Below are 13,157 nucleotides of genomic sequence, written 5' to 3'. Positions count from 1 at the left end.
GATTGGCGTCAGGCGAATGTAGTGTCAATATTCAAAAAGGGAGCGAAAAGTGACGCCGGAAACTATCGGCCGGTGAGTCTGACGTCCGTTGTGGGCAAAATTTTTGAAAGCTTCATTAAAGAGGCAATTACGGAGCATCTTAATGCTAATAATCTTTTAATCCCGAACCAACATGGATTCATGAGGAATCGCTCCAGCCAAACAAACCTGATTGACTTCTACGAGGAGGTTAGCTCTCGAGTAGATCAGGGGGAACCAGTGGATGTCGTGTATCTCGACTTCTCAAAAGCGTTCGATAGCGTGCCACATAATAGGTTGGTATACAAAATGAGAATGATGGGGCTGGGGGAAAATGTCTGCAAGTGGGTAGCTAACTGGCTAAAGGATAGAAGGCAGAGGGTGGTTATAAATGGAATATACTCAGATTGTGTAAGCGTCACTAGTGGGGTACCACAGGGGTCTGTACTAGGCCCAATGTTATTTAATATCTTTATTAACGACATAGTCAACGGGATAAATAGTAAAATATCAATATTTGCAGATGACACAAAGTTATGTAAAACAATTAATACAAAAGAGGACAGTGCAGACCTACAGAGGGATTTGGATAAGCTGGGTAGGTGGAGCATTAAATGGCAAATGAGGTTTAACGAGGAGAAATGTAAGGTCATACATATGGGAAGGAAAAATGGAAGTCACCAGTACTCACTGAATGGGAAATCATTGGGGAATTCAGAGATGGAGAAGGACTTGGGCATCTTGATTGATAGCAAACTAAATTGGAGTGCCCAAAGTCAGGCCGCTGCTGTAAGGGCAAACAGGGTAATGGGATGTATCAGAAGAGGTATAGCTGCAAAGGATGAGAACATTGTTCTTCCACTGTACAAAGCACTGGTCAGACCACACTTGGAAAACTGTGCTCAGTTATGGGCCCCAATATATAGAAAGGATATAAATGAGCTTGAAAAGGTACAAAGGAGGGCAACAAAATTAATAAAGGGAATGGAGGGACTGCAATACCCAGAGAGGTTGGCAAAACTAGGACTATTCAGCCTGGAAAAGAGAAGGTTGAGGGGGGACATAATAAATGTGTACAAATATGTTAGGGGACAGTATAGAGATCTTGCCTGGGATTTGTTCAAAAGGAGGGATATTACGGTAACAAGAGGGCACTCACTAAGACTGGAAGAGAAAAGGTTTCAGCACCAGCATAGGAAGGGGTTCTTTACGGTAAGAGCAGTGAGAATATGGAATTCACTGAGTGAGGAGACGGTAATGTCGGATTCACTAAACCAGTTCAAGCGGGGACTGGATGCATTTCTAGACACCAGGCAGACTTCAGCATATACTTAAAAATAAAATAAAATAGTAGGTTGATACAGGGATTTATTCTGACTGCTGGGTTCAGAGTCAGGAGGGAATTTTTCCTCAGGTGAAGATTGGCTAAATCATTTGGGGTTTTTGCCCTCCTCTGGATCAACTTTAGCAATTACAGAACTAACAGGTCGAACTTGACGGACGCAAGTCTTTATTCGGCTTTACAAACTATGTTACTATGTGAACGGATGGACTCTACATGCCTGGTTCCCATCGTGAAGCATGGAGGAGGAGGAGGAGGAGGTGTGATGGTGTGGGGGTGCTTTGCTGGTGACACTGTTGAGGATTTATTCAAAATTGAAGTCATACTGAACCAGCATGGCTACCACAGCGGCATGCTATTCCATCTGGTTTGCGTTTAGTTGGACCATCATTTATTTTTCAACAGGACAATGACCCCAAACACCTCCAGGCTGTGTAAGGGCTATTTGACCAAGAAGGAGAGTGATGGGGTGCTACGCCAGATGACCTGGCCTCCACAGTCACCAGACCTGAACCCAATCGAGATGGTTTGGGGTGAGCTGGACCGCAGAGTGAAGGCAAAAGGGCCAACAAGTGCTAAGCATCTCTGGGAACTCCTTCAAGATTGGTGGAAGACCATTTCCAGTGACTACCTCTTGAAGCTCATCAAGAGAATGCCAAGAGTGTGCAAAGCAGTCATCAAAGCAAAAGGTGGCTACTTTGAAGAACCTAGAATATAAGACATTTTCAGTTGTTTCACACTCTTTTGTTAAGTATATAATTCCACATGTGCTAATTCATAGTTTTGATGCCTTCAGTGTGAATGTACAATTTTCATAGTCATGAAAATACAGAAAAATCTTTAAATGAGAATGTGTGACCAAACTTTTGGTCTTTACTGTATATTAAAGGGAATCTGTCAGCAGGTTTTTGCCATGTAATCCGAGAGCATTATGATTTAAGGGCCAAGACCCTGATTCCAGAGATATGTAACTTACTGTACTAGATTGTGTATTATTTCAATAAAATCAGTGTTTAGAGATTATCATTACAGGACCAGGTGTCACATGCCTCCTAGTCCTGCTGCTCTATGTAAACCCGCCCCATCACAGATTAGCAGCCAATCAGTGGTGTGGGCGGGGTTATACAGAGCTCAGCATTCAGAGAACTGCTAGAACTACAGCAGAGAAAATAGGTATTTTATAAGAACCGCTGCACTCAGTAGAAGTGATACATCCTGGAACCAGGCTCTCTGCCTCTACACCATGCTGCTCTCAGATAACATAACATACACATTTAAATATACACACAATGCCTCTCGAGACTGTGGCTGCTCTATAAGTCAAGTCCTTCAATATGACTTTCGGGCTTTGTGCACCAGCAAGGTAGGAGCAAAAAACTATGCTACATGCTTGTCTTACTCTTATTGCATCATAGAATTATTTAATCTGCACCGATAGAGCAAAAGTACAGATGTGATAGGCAGCTGCACAGGTAGGCACAGCTTTTACACCCATGCAATGTCAGTGTCATAATAACGCATAGCTGTGCGTTATATAAGCATGCAAAAAAGGGACATTGCTGTCGGCGTGGCCACATTGATAGGAGAGGCCAAGGTACAGACTATATTTTGCCGCCAGGTGTTAAAAAGCTGTCCACCAGATATGCAAAATGTGTAAAATTCACTAAATGGTGCATTGTCTTATGAAGTCATTTCACCACAAAAGACAATATATCAATATTTTACCCTCCATACACATTAGCTGAAAGTCAGCAGAACCCACCCACCATATGATGGCGGACAAATTAATTTCCTTCTCTGCCCAGACTTCAACACCTGAGATATAAACAGCTGACAGTGGTGGACGGCAGCAGCTTTCTTCTCTCTCCCCATTGAAAACACAAGCGCTCAGCAAAGTCGAGTGCTCATGTGTATGGCTGACAGCTATCATAGGTGTATGAGATAGTTTATATACAGCTGGTGCACATTTTCTCTTCTCAAACCTTAAATACAAGATAGCAAGAATCCACTCACTGCATAGGACGTGTGATTCAGCAGCATCTCCTCCTGGGAGCTCAAAACAGACATCTCATTTAGTTGCTTCCAATGAGATTGAAGGACAACCTCCCTGAAAAAAAAAAATCTGTGGAGGTTAATGCAAAAGTCTGGAAATTACCCAATGAGAGCTTCATTATTAAACAGCTCACTAATGGTCCCGACCTATTTACTTACTGAGCCTTTTCAATAGTCTTCACCTGTTGTTGACTTGTTACATGGGGCGAATGTAACGGGCTACTTGAGGTTGGCGTTCTTGGACATCGTTCATCTCTGATGAGGGCACATTTTGGTATCTCCTTGGCACCACAGTGAGCAAATATACAGTTCATCAGTTTATTTTTAAGATGTTCCAGTTCTCCATCCCTTAATGGCAGTTTGAAGGAGTCTTCAGAGACCACCGGACTGGCCTGAAGAGATACAGGGCTGATACTGGAGGGTGAGACCTCACAGTCAACAGCATCTTCTGATTTCTTCCTTCCAAATACCAGTGATGGACTTAGTGTTCCATGAGCTTTGACTTTTGCACCACTGTCCTCAGTATCTGCGTCATAATAATGGCTAAGCTGATCCCTACATCTGGACTGAGAAAAATCTAAAAAAGAATCGTTATTGCTGTAGGATTCATTTTTCGCATAGACTAGTGATTGTCCAATATGGTCAGGTCTAGAAGACTTCTTTTCAGTCAAACCCGATTGTATCAGGGACTGCGGAGAACTAGACTTGGATTCATAGCTGCTGTCTGGAAACCAGTCCTTGCATGGGTATTGGGGGCTCTCTGTATGTAAACTCTCATTATACTGAAGCATTTTCTTAACCAAATCGGAGAGGTTCTTCTCAGATTGGTCCTTGGAGTGAAACTCGAATCCCAAGACTTTATCTGAATTTGCACTATTTGATCCATCATTAAATCCGGAGAGATTGTGAGCCTCGAGGTTATGTGTAGACTCCAGTGACCAGTTATCTTTCAACAGCGACACAGTGAGGGGCGCCATGACTGCCGACTCACACGAGGTATTTATGGCTGGACTCTTTTCTACAAGCAAAGCGGTTCCTGTTGTCGGACAGTCGTCTAAAGACACAGTCCGACTACATTTCTCTTGTAATGGATTGAAGTCACTGTTTAAATTGTGAGACAAAGCTGAATCCTTCACCTCCTTCTGATTTTCTAGGTCTTCCTGAGAAGAATATGGTTTTTCTGGAGTATTGCTGATATTGGATGAATCTCGAGGATTGGTGGATTCTTCTCCAGAACTCCATATAGAGTAATCACCGGTTTCCGCTCTCTTTCTGTCTGACAGTCCACAGGCGCATTTGCAATTTAGTGTACTTCTGTTCTCCTTCGATTGCCCCGTCCCAGACAGCTTCCTGGAGTCCAAGCTTGCCGAACCCTGGTGAAGAAAAAAAGAAAGCCTTTCTCGAACCAGCTCTTCTTTTCTTCCTTTCTTTTGGTTGGAGGTGAATGAAAAGGAGTCTTCGCTAAAGTCGCTGTCATCGGGATCATCCACTGGAGTTCCTTCGCGTTGTGATGTGGAGCTTCGGAGATGACCCACTGTGACCTCTTGGGGTTTATATTTGTCTAAAAGTTTTCCAAGTGGTTGATATTGAAGCTTCTGAAGAAGGATGGGAGGGTGCTGAATCTGCTGGTGATAGTATCTCAAGTGTTCCTCTCTCTCCTTTTGCTCTGGGTGACCCCTATAATCACCAACCGTCTTATTACAAGTGGAGTCGTCGTTAGCATCCCACAGTCTTGCCGTCATATCGGTAAACATCTCACTTCGGGAGATAATTTGCTTTTGCACTGGCTTCACAGCTTGTACTTTCTGCGAAGGCTGCCGACTGCGATCTTCTTTAGGTTCATAGCCCATGTCTGCCTTGATGCTGTGAGGATTCCTGGAGATAGGGATCTTATCCTGGTTTTCATTCTTTTTTCTGCCAGTCTTCATTGAGCCTTTGACTGGAGTAGTATGGCTGAGCCAAGCTTGGGTTGGACCACATCTCCCCCCTGGATTTTGCTTTGTGCAGATTTTTGGAGTGGATGACAAGGGAACATTTGATGGATGGAAAACCGACGGACACGACTTGTGCTTAACAATCGTAGGAGAGGAGTTTGGCAGCCCAAGTTTTACTTTTTTTGGAGATATCTTTTCACCTAAGACAGATGGAGAACTTTGACCTCGTTTAGGAGACAGACATGGAGCAGATCTGCCCCGAGCGCTGCAGGACGCGGTGCACTTCATTCCTTTTTTTAGCTCTTTCACTCTAGAAAACAACATTACACATTTTTAAGTGGTAGTAACTATACTAAACCCCTGAGCATAAAGCAGCGGTACAGAACTAGTCTCTGGATTCCATCAATCTGCAAGGCCAACCCTCCCCCCACCACCTAGGCTGTCTTTAGTAGCCTTGTGCTGCTGTGAAATCAAGTGCAGCTATCATTAGTCTCCAGCAACTCTGGCGCTTAAAGAGTAACAGTCATTTTAAATTTTTATTCCATAAATCAATAGTACACGTGAAAATAAGCAACTATATAATATATCTTATGAGGGAATACGGCTTCTTTCTCCTTCTGGACTGATCTATTACTCTCAATTCACAGGCATTTATAAAATCTGTATTCAGTGAAGACAGATTTTTTTCATTACTGTGATAACAGATGACCGTTGGTGCTCATACAGTTCTATGGAAAGGGGAGGAGCTAGAGGTGGACACAGACATTCTGCTGCAAGTTCTCCTGAGATGACAGTTGGTTCTCAAAGTTCTATGGATGGGGGAGGAGCTAGAGACAGACAGACATTCTGCTGCAAGTTCTCCTGAGATGACAGTTGGTGCTCATACAGTTCTATGGAGGGGGAGGAGCTAGATACAGACATTCTGCTGCAAGTTCTCCCAAGATGACAGTTGGTGCTCATACAGTTCTATGGAGGGGGAGGAGCTAGAGACAGACACAGACATTCTGCTGCAAGTTCTCCCAAGATGACAGTTGGTGCTCATACAGTTCTATGGAGGGGGAGGAGCTAGAGACAGACACAGACATTCTGCTGCCAGTTCTCCTAAGAAGGTGAAGGAACATTACAACTAAAAATAAAGTTTCCTGCTGTATTTACAGCTCCAAATGCAGATTTGTGTTTCCATTGTTACAGACTAAAGCAATACTTGGCATCACATAAGCCTTCAGTCACGATACTTTCTCTTTCATCTGCTCTTCTTCTGCTGCCTGCAGGGACAAGATGCAGTCGGTTCTCCCAGGTTTGGTTGAACCAGTATTTAAGAACACCAGACAGGGAAGAAGTTGTCCCCTCCCTCACCATCCCCGAATCTAGTTTTCCCTCGCATCAGGCGGCAGCCACAGACTTATGTTGCTGCCAAATCCCGACATTTTACATGTTATAGCACAGCCAGCCAATCAGCAGCTGTGCTGGTAACATGTGATGCCGCTTAACACCCACACAGGATGTTACTAGCGCTAGTAGAAGTCCTACTCGTTGATTCTGCAGTGTATTTTCTAGGCCTGTCTGCTGTGCCGGACACCATTACACAAGAAGGTAAAAGATGTGACATCTACTATATTACCTGCATTCAGAGAGGTGGCACTGTGTAATCTGTGGTGTTACATAGGACGGCAGGTGTCAAGTACTAAATTTGCAGAAAGTAAAATTTGGTTATCTTTACTTTTATTTGATGTGTGAGGAAGGGGCGTGCAAGTTGGGATGTAGTGCGGGGAGGGGCGTGCATGTTGGACAGGAAGGGGCGTGCAAGTTGGCATGTAGTGCGGGGAGGGGTCGTGCAAGTTGGGATGTAGTGCGGGGAGGGGTCGTGCAAGTTGGGATGTAGTGCGGGGAGGGGTCGTGCAAGTTGGGATGTAGTGCGGGGAGGGGTCGTGCAAGTTGGGATGTAGTGCGGGGAGGGGTCGTGCAAGTTGGGATGTAGTGCGGGGAGGGGTCGTGCAAGTTGGGATGTAGTGCGGGGAGGGGTCTTGCAAGTTGGGATGTAGTGCGGGGAGGGGTCTTGCAAGTTGGGATGTAGTGCGGGGAGGGGTCTTGCAAGTTGGGATGTAGTGCGGGGAGGGGCCGTGCAAGTTGGGATGTAGTGCGGGGAGGGGTCGTGCAAGTTGGGATGTAGTGCGGGGAGGGGTCTTGCAAGTTGGGATGTAGTGCGGGGAGGGGTCTTGCAAGTTGGGATGTAGTGCGGGGAGGGGCGTGCATGTTGGACAGGAAGGGGCGTGCAAGTTGGCATGTAGTGCGGGGAGGGGTCGTGCAAGTTGGGATGTAGTGCGGGGAGGGGTCGTGCAAGTTGGGATGTAGTGCGGGGAGGGGTCGTGCAAGTTGGGATGTAGTGCGGGGAGGGGCGTGCAAGTTGGCAGGTTGGACAGGAAGGGGCGTGCAAGTTGGGATATAGTGCAGGGAGGGGCGTGCAAGTTGGCATGTTGGACAGGAAGGGCGTGGTTTCCACATATGCATATAGGGAACCTGGTAAAAATTTTAATCCACCCCCTGCTGAATGCCATGAGTGCAGGGCAGGCTACACAGTGCTTTGTTGTTGTCGGTAACCATAGAGACACATAAGTCTGCATTATAGGAGTTGTATACACAAAAACATCATTTTTGAATAACCTGGAACAATAAGAAAAAACTGGTTTTCCTTTGCATGTATGCAACTCATAGCTATTCAGTTCGGTTATGAAGGCCAGCACAGGCATTAATAGCCTAATAGATGGCGGCATATATCTGATAAGGTGACACCCAGGCAAGTCAAATTTTGTGGGAATGTAGGACTCCATGTGATTTGCCAAATGTTAAAATGTTCTTGGAGTTTCACTTTGAGCTTACAGACCTGCAGAAACCCAAAGTTTTTGAGGAGTTTTGAGATTTGGAGGAGGATTTGGAGAGTTTACACTTAGTTTCAGCTGTGCACATACATAAGTTTTATGACATTTATGATGCTGCTCGCTCAGCCCACAGCTTTGTTGTGCATTAATTGCAGACCTGACACTAATGCTAGGTGTAACAGGAGCAGATTCTCCAGTTGACAGCATTTAGCACAAAGTATCAGACAGTAACTCTTCTTCCCCACATCACACGACTACTTACCTATCGGCGTAGCGCAGAGTGTTTAGTGTGTGCTCGGTAGCGATGTGACTTGGGGATATATTGGCGATCATGCAGGTCTTGGAGTTTCCAATAAAGGAATCTTTCAGCACCTGTAAATAAGATAGACAAATTCCTCACGGGTCTTTAGAAATTACAATTATAAATGCCTCTTTGTACAGTAGATACACCTAAAACAGGTTGTCTTATGGGAGAAAACTAGTTTTATTATAAGTAATTTAAAAAAAAAAAAAAAAAACTCAATATACCATATTTATCACATCTGCACCTGACGTCCCATTTCAGTCCTCCTCCTCCTCCTCTCCATTTGTTGAGCTTCTGCTCCCCTCTGTATCAGGGATGTGTATAGAGGGGGCCGTCTGTCTGAAGGGGGCTGGCTTAGCTAATAAACCGAATCAAAACACATCACTGTCACAGGACGGGCAGAAGAAGCTCCATAGTCGATTGAGAATGAATGAGGGATCAAGAGGAAGTGTCTGAAATACGATGGGCACATATTTGATAAATGAGATACATCAATAAGTTATATTCTTCTTCCTCTGGACAATCCCTTTAATACACCCAATACAGAGGAAAAAAAACAGCCTGAACGGTTATTTATCAGTAGATAAGAGACTTATGTATAACACGCCATTTTTAAAAACAGTTGTCTACATTCTAAAGGGGTTATATAAAGTCTTAAAGTTATTGTCTATTCATAACTTTCTGATGGCTGAAAATCCGACCTACCGATCCCAAAAATGGGGCTTCGCGGAGCCAATTCTTAAAGGATTTTCCCACGAATAAAGTTAATTTTAATCAATAGATCTTGGAATAATTATAATTTCCACAATTGGATGTGTTTAAATAAAATGGATGCGTTCTGTTTATTCAGTGACAGATCATATCAATCAGTGCTCTACACTGTAACATCACATGATGTCATATTGCATGGCGTTGGCTGCCAATTGCCATCATTGGGATGTCATAGCGTCACCTTGTATAACACTGTTCACCAGAGAACAGGCAAACAGTGCAGAATGTATAAGGTAAGGGAAGCAGGTGATCTTTTACAATGAATCTCAGCGAGGATACAGATTTATAATCAATGATAGGGCCACAAGGAAGGTGTCAATGTAGCTTTTCAATTAGACCTTTACTGTATATTTTGTTCCTACCTGGGTCAGTTTGCTCTGTCTGAAAGGTGTATGGGCCTGTTCCTGATCCAGTGCACGAATACACTCCTTCAGCTGAGAAAGAAGCAGAGACACAGAGCCATAAAAGGGGTATTCCCATCTCCAAGATGCCATCCCAATATGTAGTAGGTTTAATAATAATAATAATAATAATAGCAAATACTTCCAATTAAAAATGTAGTGTAGTTCTTCTGATTCATTAAGTTGCTTACCCCATGTTCAGATCATTGCAATAGTTTAGATATCCATGGTTACGACCACTAACAACTAACTATCACTATGAGTGGTTGTAACCATGGATACCTAAGCTACTGCAATGCCCTGTACATGGAGTAAGCGACATAGCGAATCAGAAGAACTACATTACATTTCTAATTGAACGTATTTGCTTACATTATTGTTACTACTACATATTGGGATAAGTCCTTGGAGATGGGAATACCCCTTTAAATCCAGCAGCTTCATTACATATTATAACCTCACAGTTCCACCTGTATGATCGATGATTATGCCATTTTTCGGGTCCAGACCGTGAATGCTTCAAAACGAATATCCACCTTTTATGTCATGTTTTTTTTTTTTTGTTTTTTTTTTCAGCCAATTCTATTCTGATAAACCCCTTAAAAAAGTTAACCATTTTGAGCCTTAGGACAAAGAATTTTATTTTCATATTTCAGGAACTCAATATATTTTTTCCATCGACGTAGATGCACGAGGGCTTGCTTTCTGTGGGATGACTTGTACTTGTGCACTCAACCCCATCCCATCCCACCTCCTCCCCAACCTCACCTACACACTCATCACATCCCTAACCCATCTCTTCAACCTATCACTAACTTCTGGTACCTTCCCCGCTGCCTTCAAACAAGCCACAATCACGCCCATCCTCAAAAAGCCATCCCTCGACTCAACCGCCATGTCCAGCTACCGCCCCATATCGCTGCTCCCATTTGCCTCCAAACTCCTTGAGCAAAACGTTCACTCTGAACTTTCCGCTCACTTCTCATCTAACTCTCTCTTCGACAACGGACAATCTGGCTTCCGCCCCCACCATTCCACCGAATCTGCCCTTACCAAAATTACCAATGACCTACTTACAGCCAAAGCTAACAGACAATGTGCTCCTTCTTGACCTGTCCTCTGCCTTCGACACACTTAACCACTGCCTCCTACTACAGATCCTCTCTTCCTTTGGCGTCAAAGACCTCGCCCCGTCCTGGATCTCCTCATACCTTTCCAACATTTAGCGTCTCCCACACCCACACTACCTCCTCACCCCGCCCCCTCTCTGTTGGAGTCCCTCAAGGCTCTGTCCTAGGACCCCTACTCTTCTCTATCTATACCCTTTGCCTGGGACAGCACATAAAATCCCATGGCTTCCAGTACCATCTGTAAGCTGATAACACTCAGATCTACCTCTCTGGCCCAGATGTCACCTCTCTCCTGTCCAGTATCCCAGCATGTCTAGCAGCCATATCCTCCTTCTCCTCCAGCTTCCTCAAGCTCAATGTGGACAAAACTGAACTCATTATCTTTCCCCCATCTTGCATATCTTCCCCACCTGATCTTTCTATCACAATAAATGACATCACACTTTCCCCTGTGCCGACAATCCGCTGCCTCGGAGTAACCCTTGACTCTGCTCTGTCCTTCAAACCCCACATCCAAGCTCTCGCCACCTCCTGTCGCCTCCAGCTCAAAAACATTTTCAGAATCCGTCCTTTCCTCAACCCTCAATCTACTAAACTGCTTGTGCATGCCCTCATCATCTCCCACCTTGACTACTGCAACATCCTCCTCTGTGGCCTACCTACTAACACTCTCGCACCCTTCCAAGTCCATCCTTAACTCTGCTGCACGACTCGTTCATCTCTCTCCTCGCTACTCCTCTGCTACCCCCTTTGCAAATCTCTTCACTGGCTCCCATTCCCCCAGCGTATCCAGTTCAAACTACGAACACTGACCTACAAAGCCATCCATAACCTCTCTCCTCCGTACATCTCTGAACTAAACTCCCGATATATTCCCTTACGTAACCTCCGGTCCTTCCAAGACCTCCTTCTCTTCTCCACACTTACTCGTTCCTCACCCAATAGCCTCCAAGATTTCTTCCGAATATCTCCCATTCTATGGAATTCTGTACCTCAACACGTCCGATTATCCACCACACCTGGATCTTTCAGACGGAACCTGAAAACCCATCTCTTCAAACAAGCTTACAGCCTGCCATGACCTTGCTTGCTGCCACCTCAACAACACTGGAGCCACTGCAACCCCCCAACCTACTGTCTCCTCCCCCATTCCTGTAGAATATAAAGCCCCCATCATACCAAGCGAGATCACTAGCGAGATCGCTGCTGAGTCACAAGTTTTGTGACGCAACAGCGACCTCAGTAGCGATCTCGCTACGTTTGACACTTAGCAGCGACCAGGCCCCTGCTGTGAGATCGCTGGTCGTGTCGGAGTGGCCTGGACATTTCTTTGATCATTGAGGTCCCGCTGGGTAGCATGCATCGGTGTGTTTGACACCTTACCAACAACCTTGTTAACGACTCAGACACAGAAACACATAGGCGTGCATCGTTATACAGATCGTTACGGGTCGCCGCATCGTTGGGAAGATCTGCCTGTTTGACATCTCACCAGCGACCACATAGCGACGCAGCAAGGATCCCTGCCAGGTCGTATCGTTGTCGGGATCGCTGTAGCGTCGCTTAGTGTGACGGGGCCTTAAGGCGGCAAAGGCAGGGTCCTCTCCCCTCTGTACCAGTCTATCATTGTTAGTTTGTTTACTGTAAGTGATATTTTCCAGTCACTGCAACCACAAAAAAATGCGACGTGCAAGATTCATTATCTGCAAGTAACCCAAAATGGTATGACCACCAGCTCGCCATGCAAAAGAAACAAGCCCTCATACAGCTCCACTGACAAAAAATAAAAAAAAATAAATAAATGAAAAAAAAAAAACAAGTTATGGCTCTCGAAAAAATGACAACACAATATATATGCCAAGAGTGTGCAAAGCAGTCATCAAAGCAAAAGGTGGCTACTTTGAAGAACCTAGAATATAAGACATATTTTCAGTTGTTTCACACTTTTTTGTTAAGTATATAATTCCACATGTGTTAATTCATAGTTTTGATGCCTTCAGTGTGAATGTACAATTTTTATAGTTATGAAAATACAGAAAAATCTTTAAATGAGAAGGTGTGTCCAAACTTTTGGTCTGTACTGTATGTGTATATATATATATATATATATATATTTTACAAAGTTCAAAAATTGTGACATTACAGAGATGTAGACTTACTGCTAGGAGACTTTGGTTTATTTCTGCTCCTTCCATTTTGGTCTGTTTGTCAGACTCGCGGGCATCAGAAGCTCGTTCACTTCCAGCTAAATCAATGAAGGACATTCTGGGGTAAAAGCGTGGAAGAAAAATACACCATAGAGGTCAGTCTATCGCCGTTGGGTGGGGTT

General features: G+C 44.4%; 1 protein-coding gene across 1 annotated transcript in view; it reads right to left on the bottom strand.

The window, feature by feature from the left end:
• Positions 1–13,157, bottom strand: part of KIF24 (kinesin family member 24) — a 31,155-nt gene that overhangs the window by 5,426 nt on the left and 12,572 nt on the right. The window contains exons 8-12 of the mRNA XM_073680395.1: positions 12,988–13,093; positions 9,660–9,731; positions 8,485–8,594; positions 3,572–5,656; positions 3,374–3,467 (exon numbers count right to left, since the gene is read on the bottom strand). Coding sequence (XP_073536496.1) covers positions 3,374–3,467; positions 3,572–5,656; positions 8,485–8,594; positions 9,660–9,731; positions 12,988–13,093 — 2,467 coding nt within the window. The remainder of the gene's footprint in view (positions 1–3,373; positions 3,468–3,571; positions 5,657–8,484; positions 8,595–9,659; positions 9,732–12,987; positions 13,094–13,157) is intronic.

The sequence above is a fragment of the Phyllobates terribilis genome, unplaced genomic scaffold (genome assembly GCF_046119375.1).
Source record: "Phyllobates terribilis strain yellow unplaced genomic scaffold, ASM4611937v1 Scaffold_1__5_contigs__length_1240528914, whole genome shotgun sequence".
In the NCBI taxonomy this organism is placed as follows: Eukaryota; Metazoa; Chordata; class Amphibia; order Anura; family Dendrobatidae; genus Phyllobates; species Phyllobates terribilis.
This window is presented reverse-complemented; position numbering and strand designations above follow the sequence as displayed.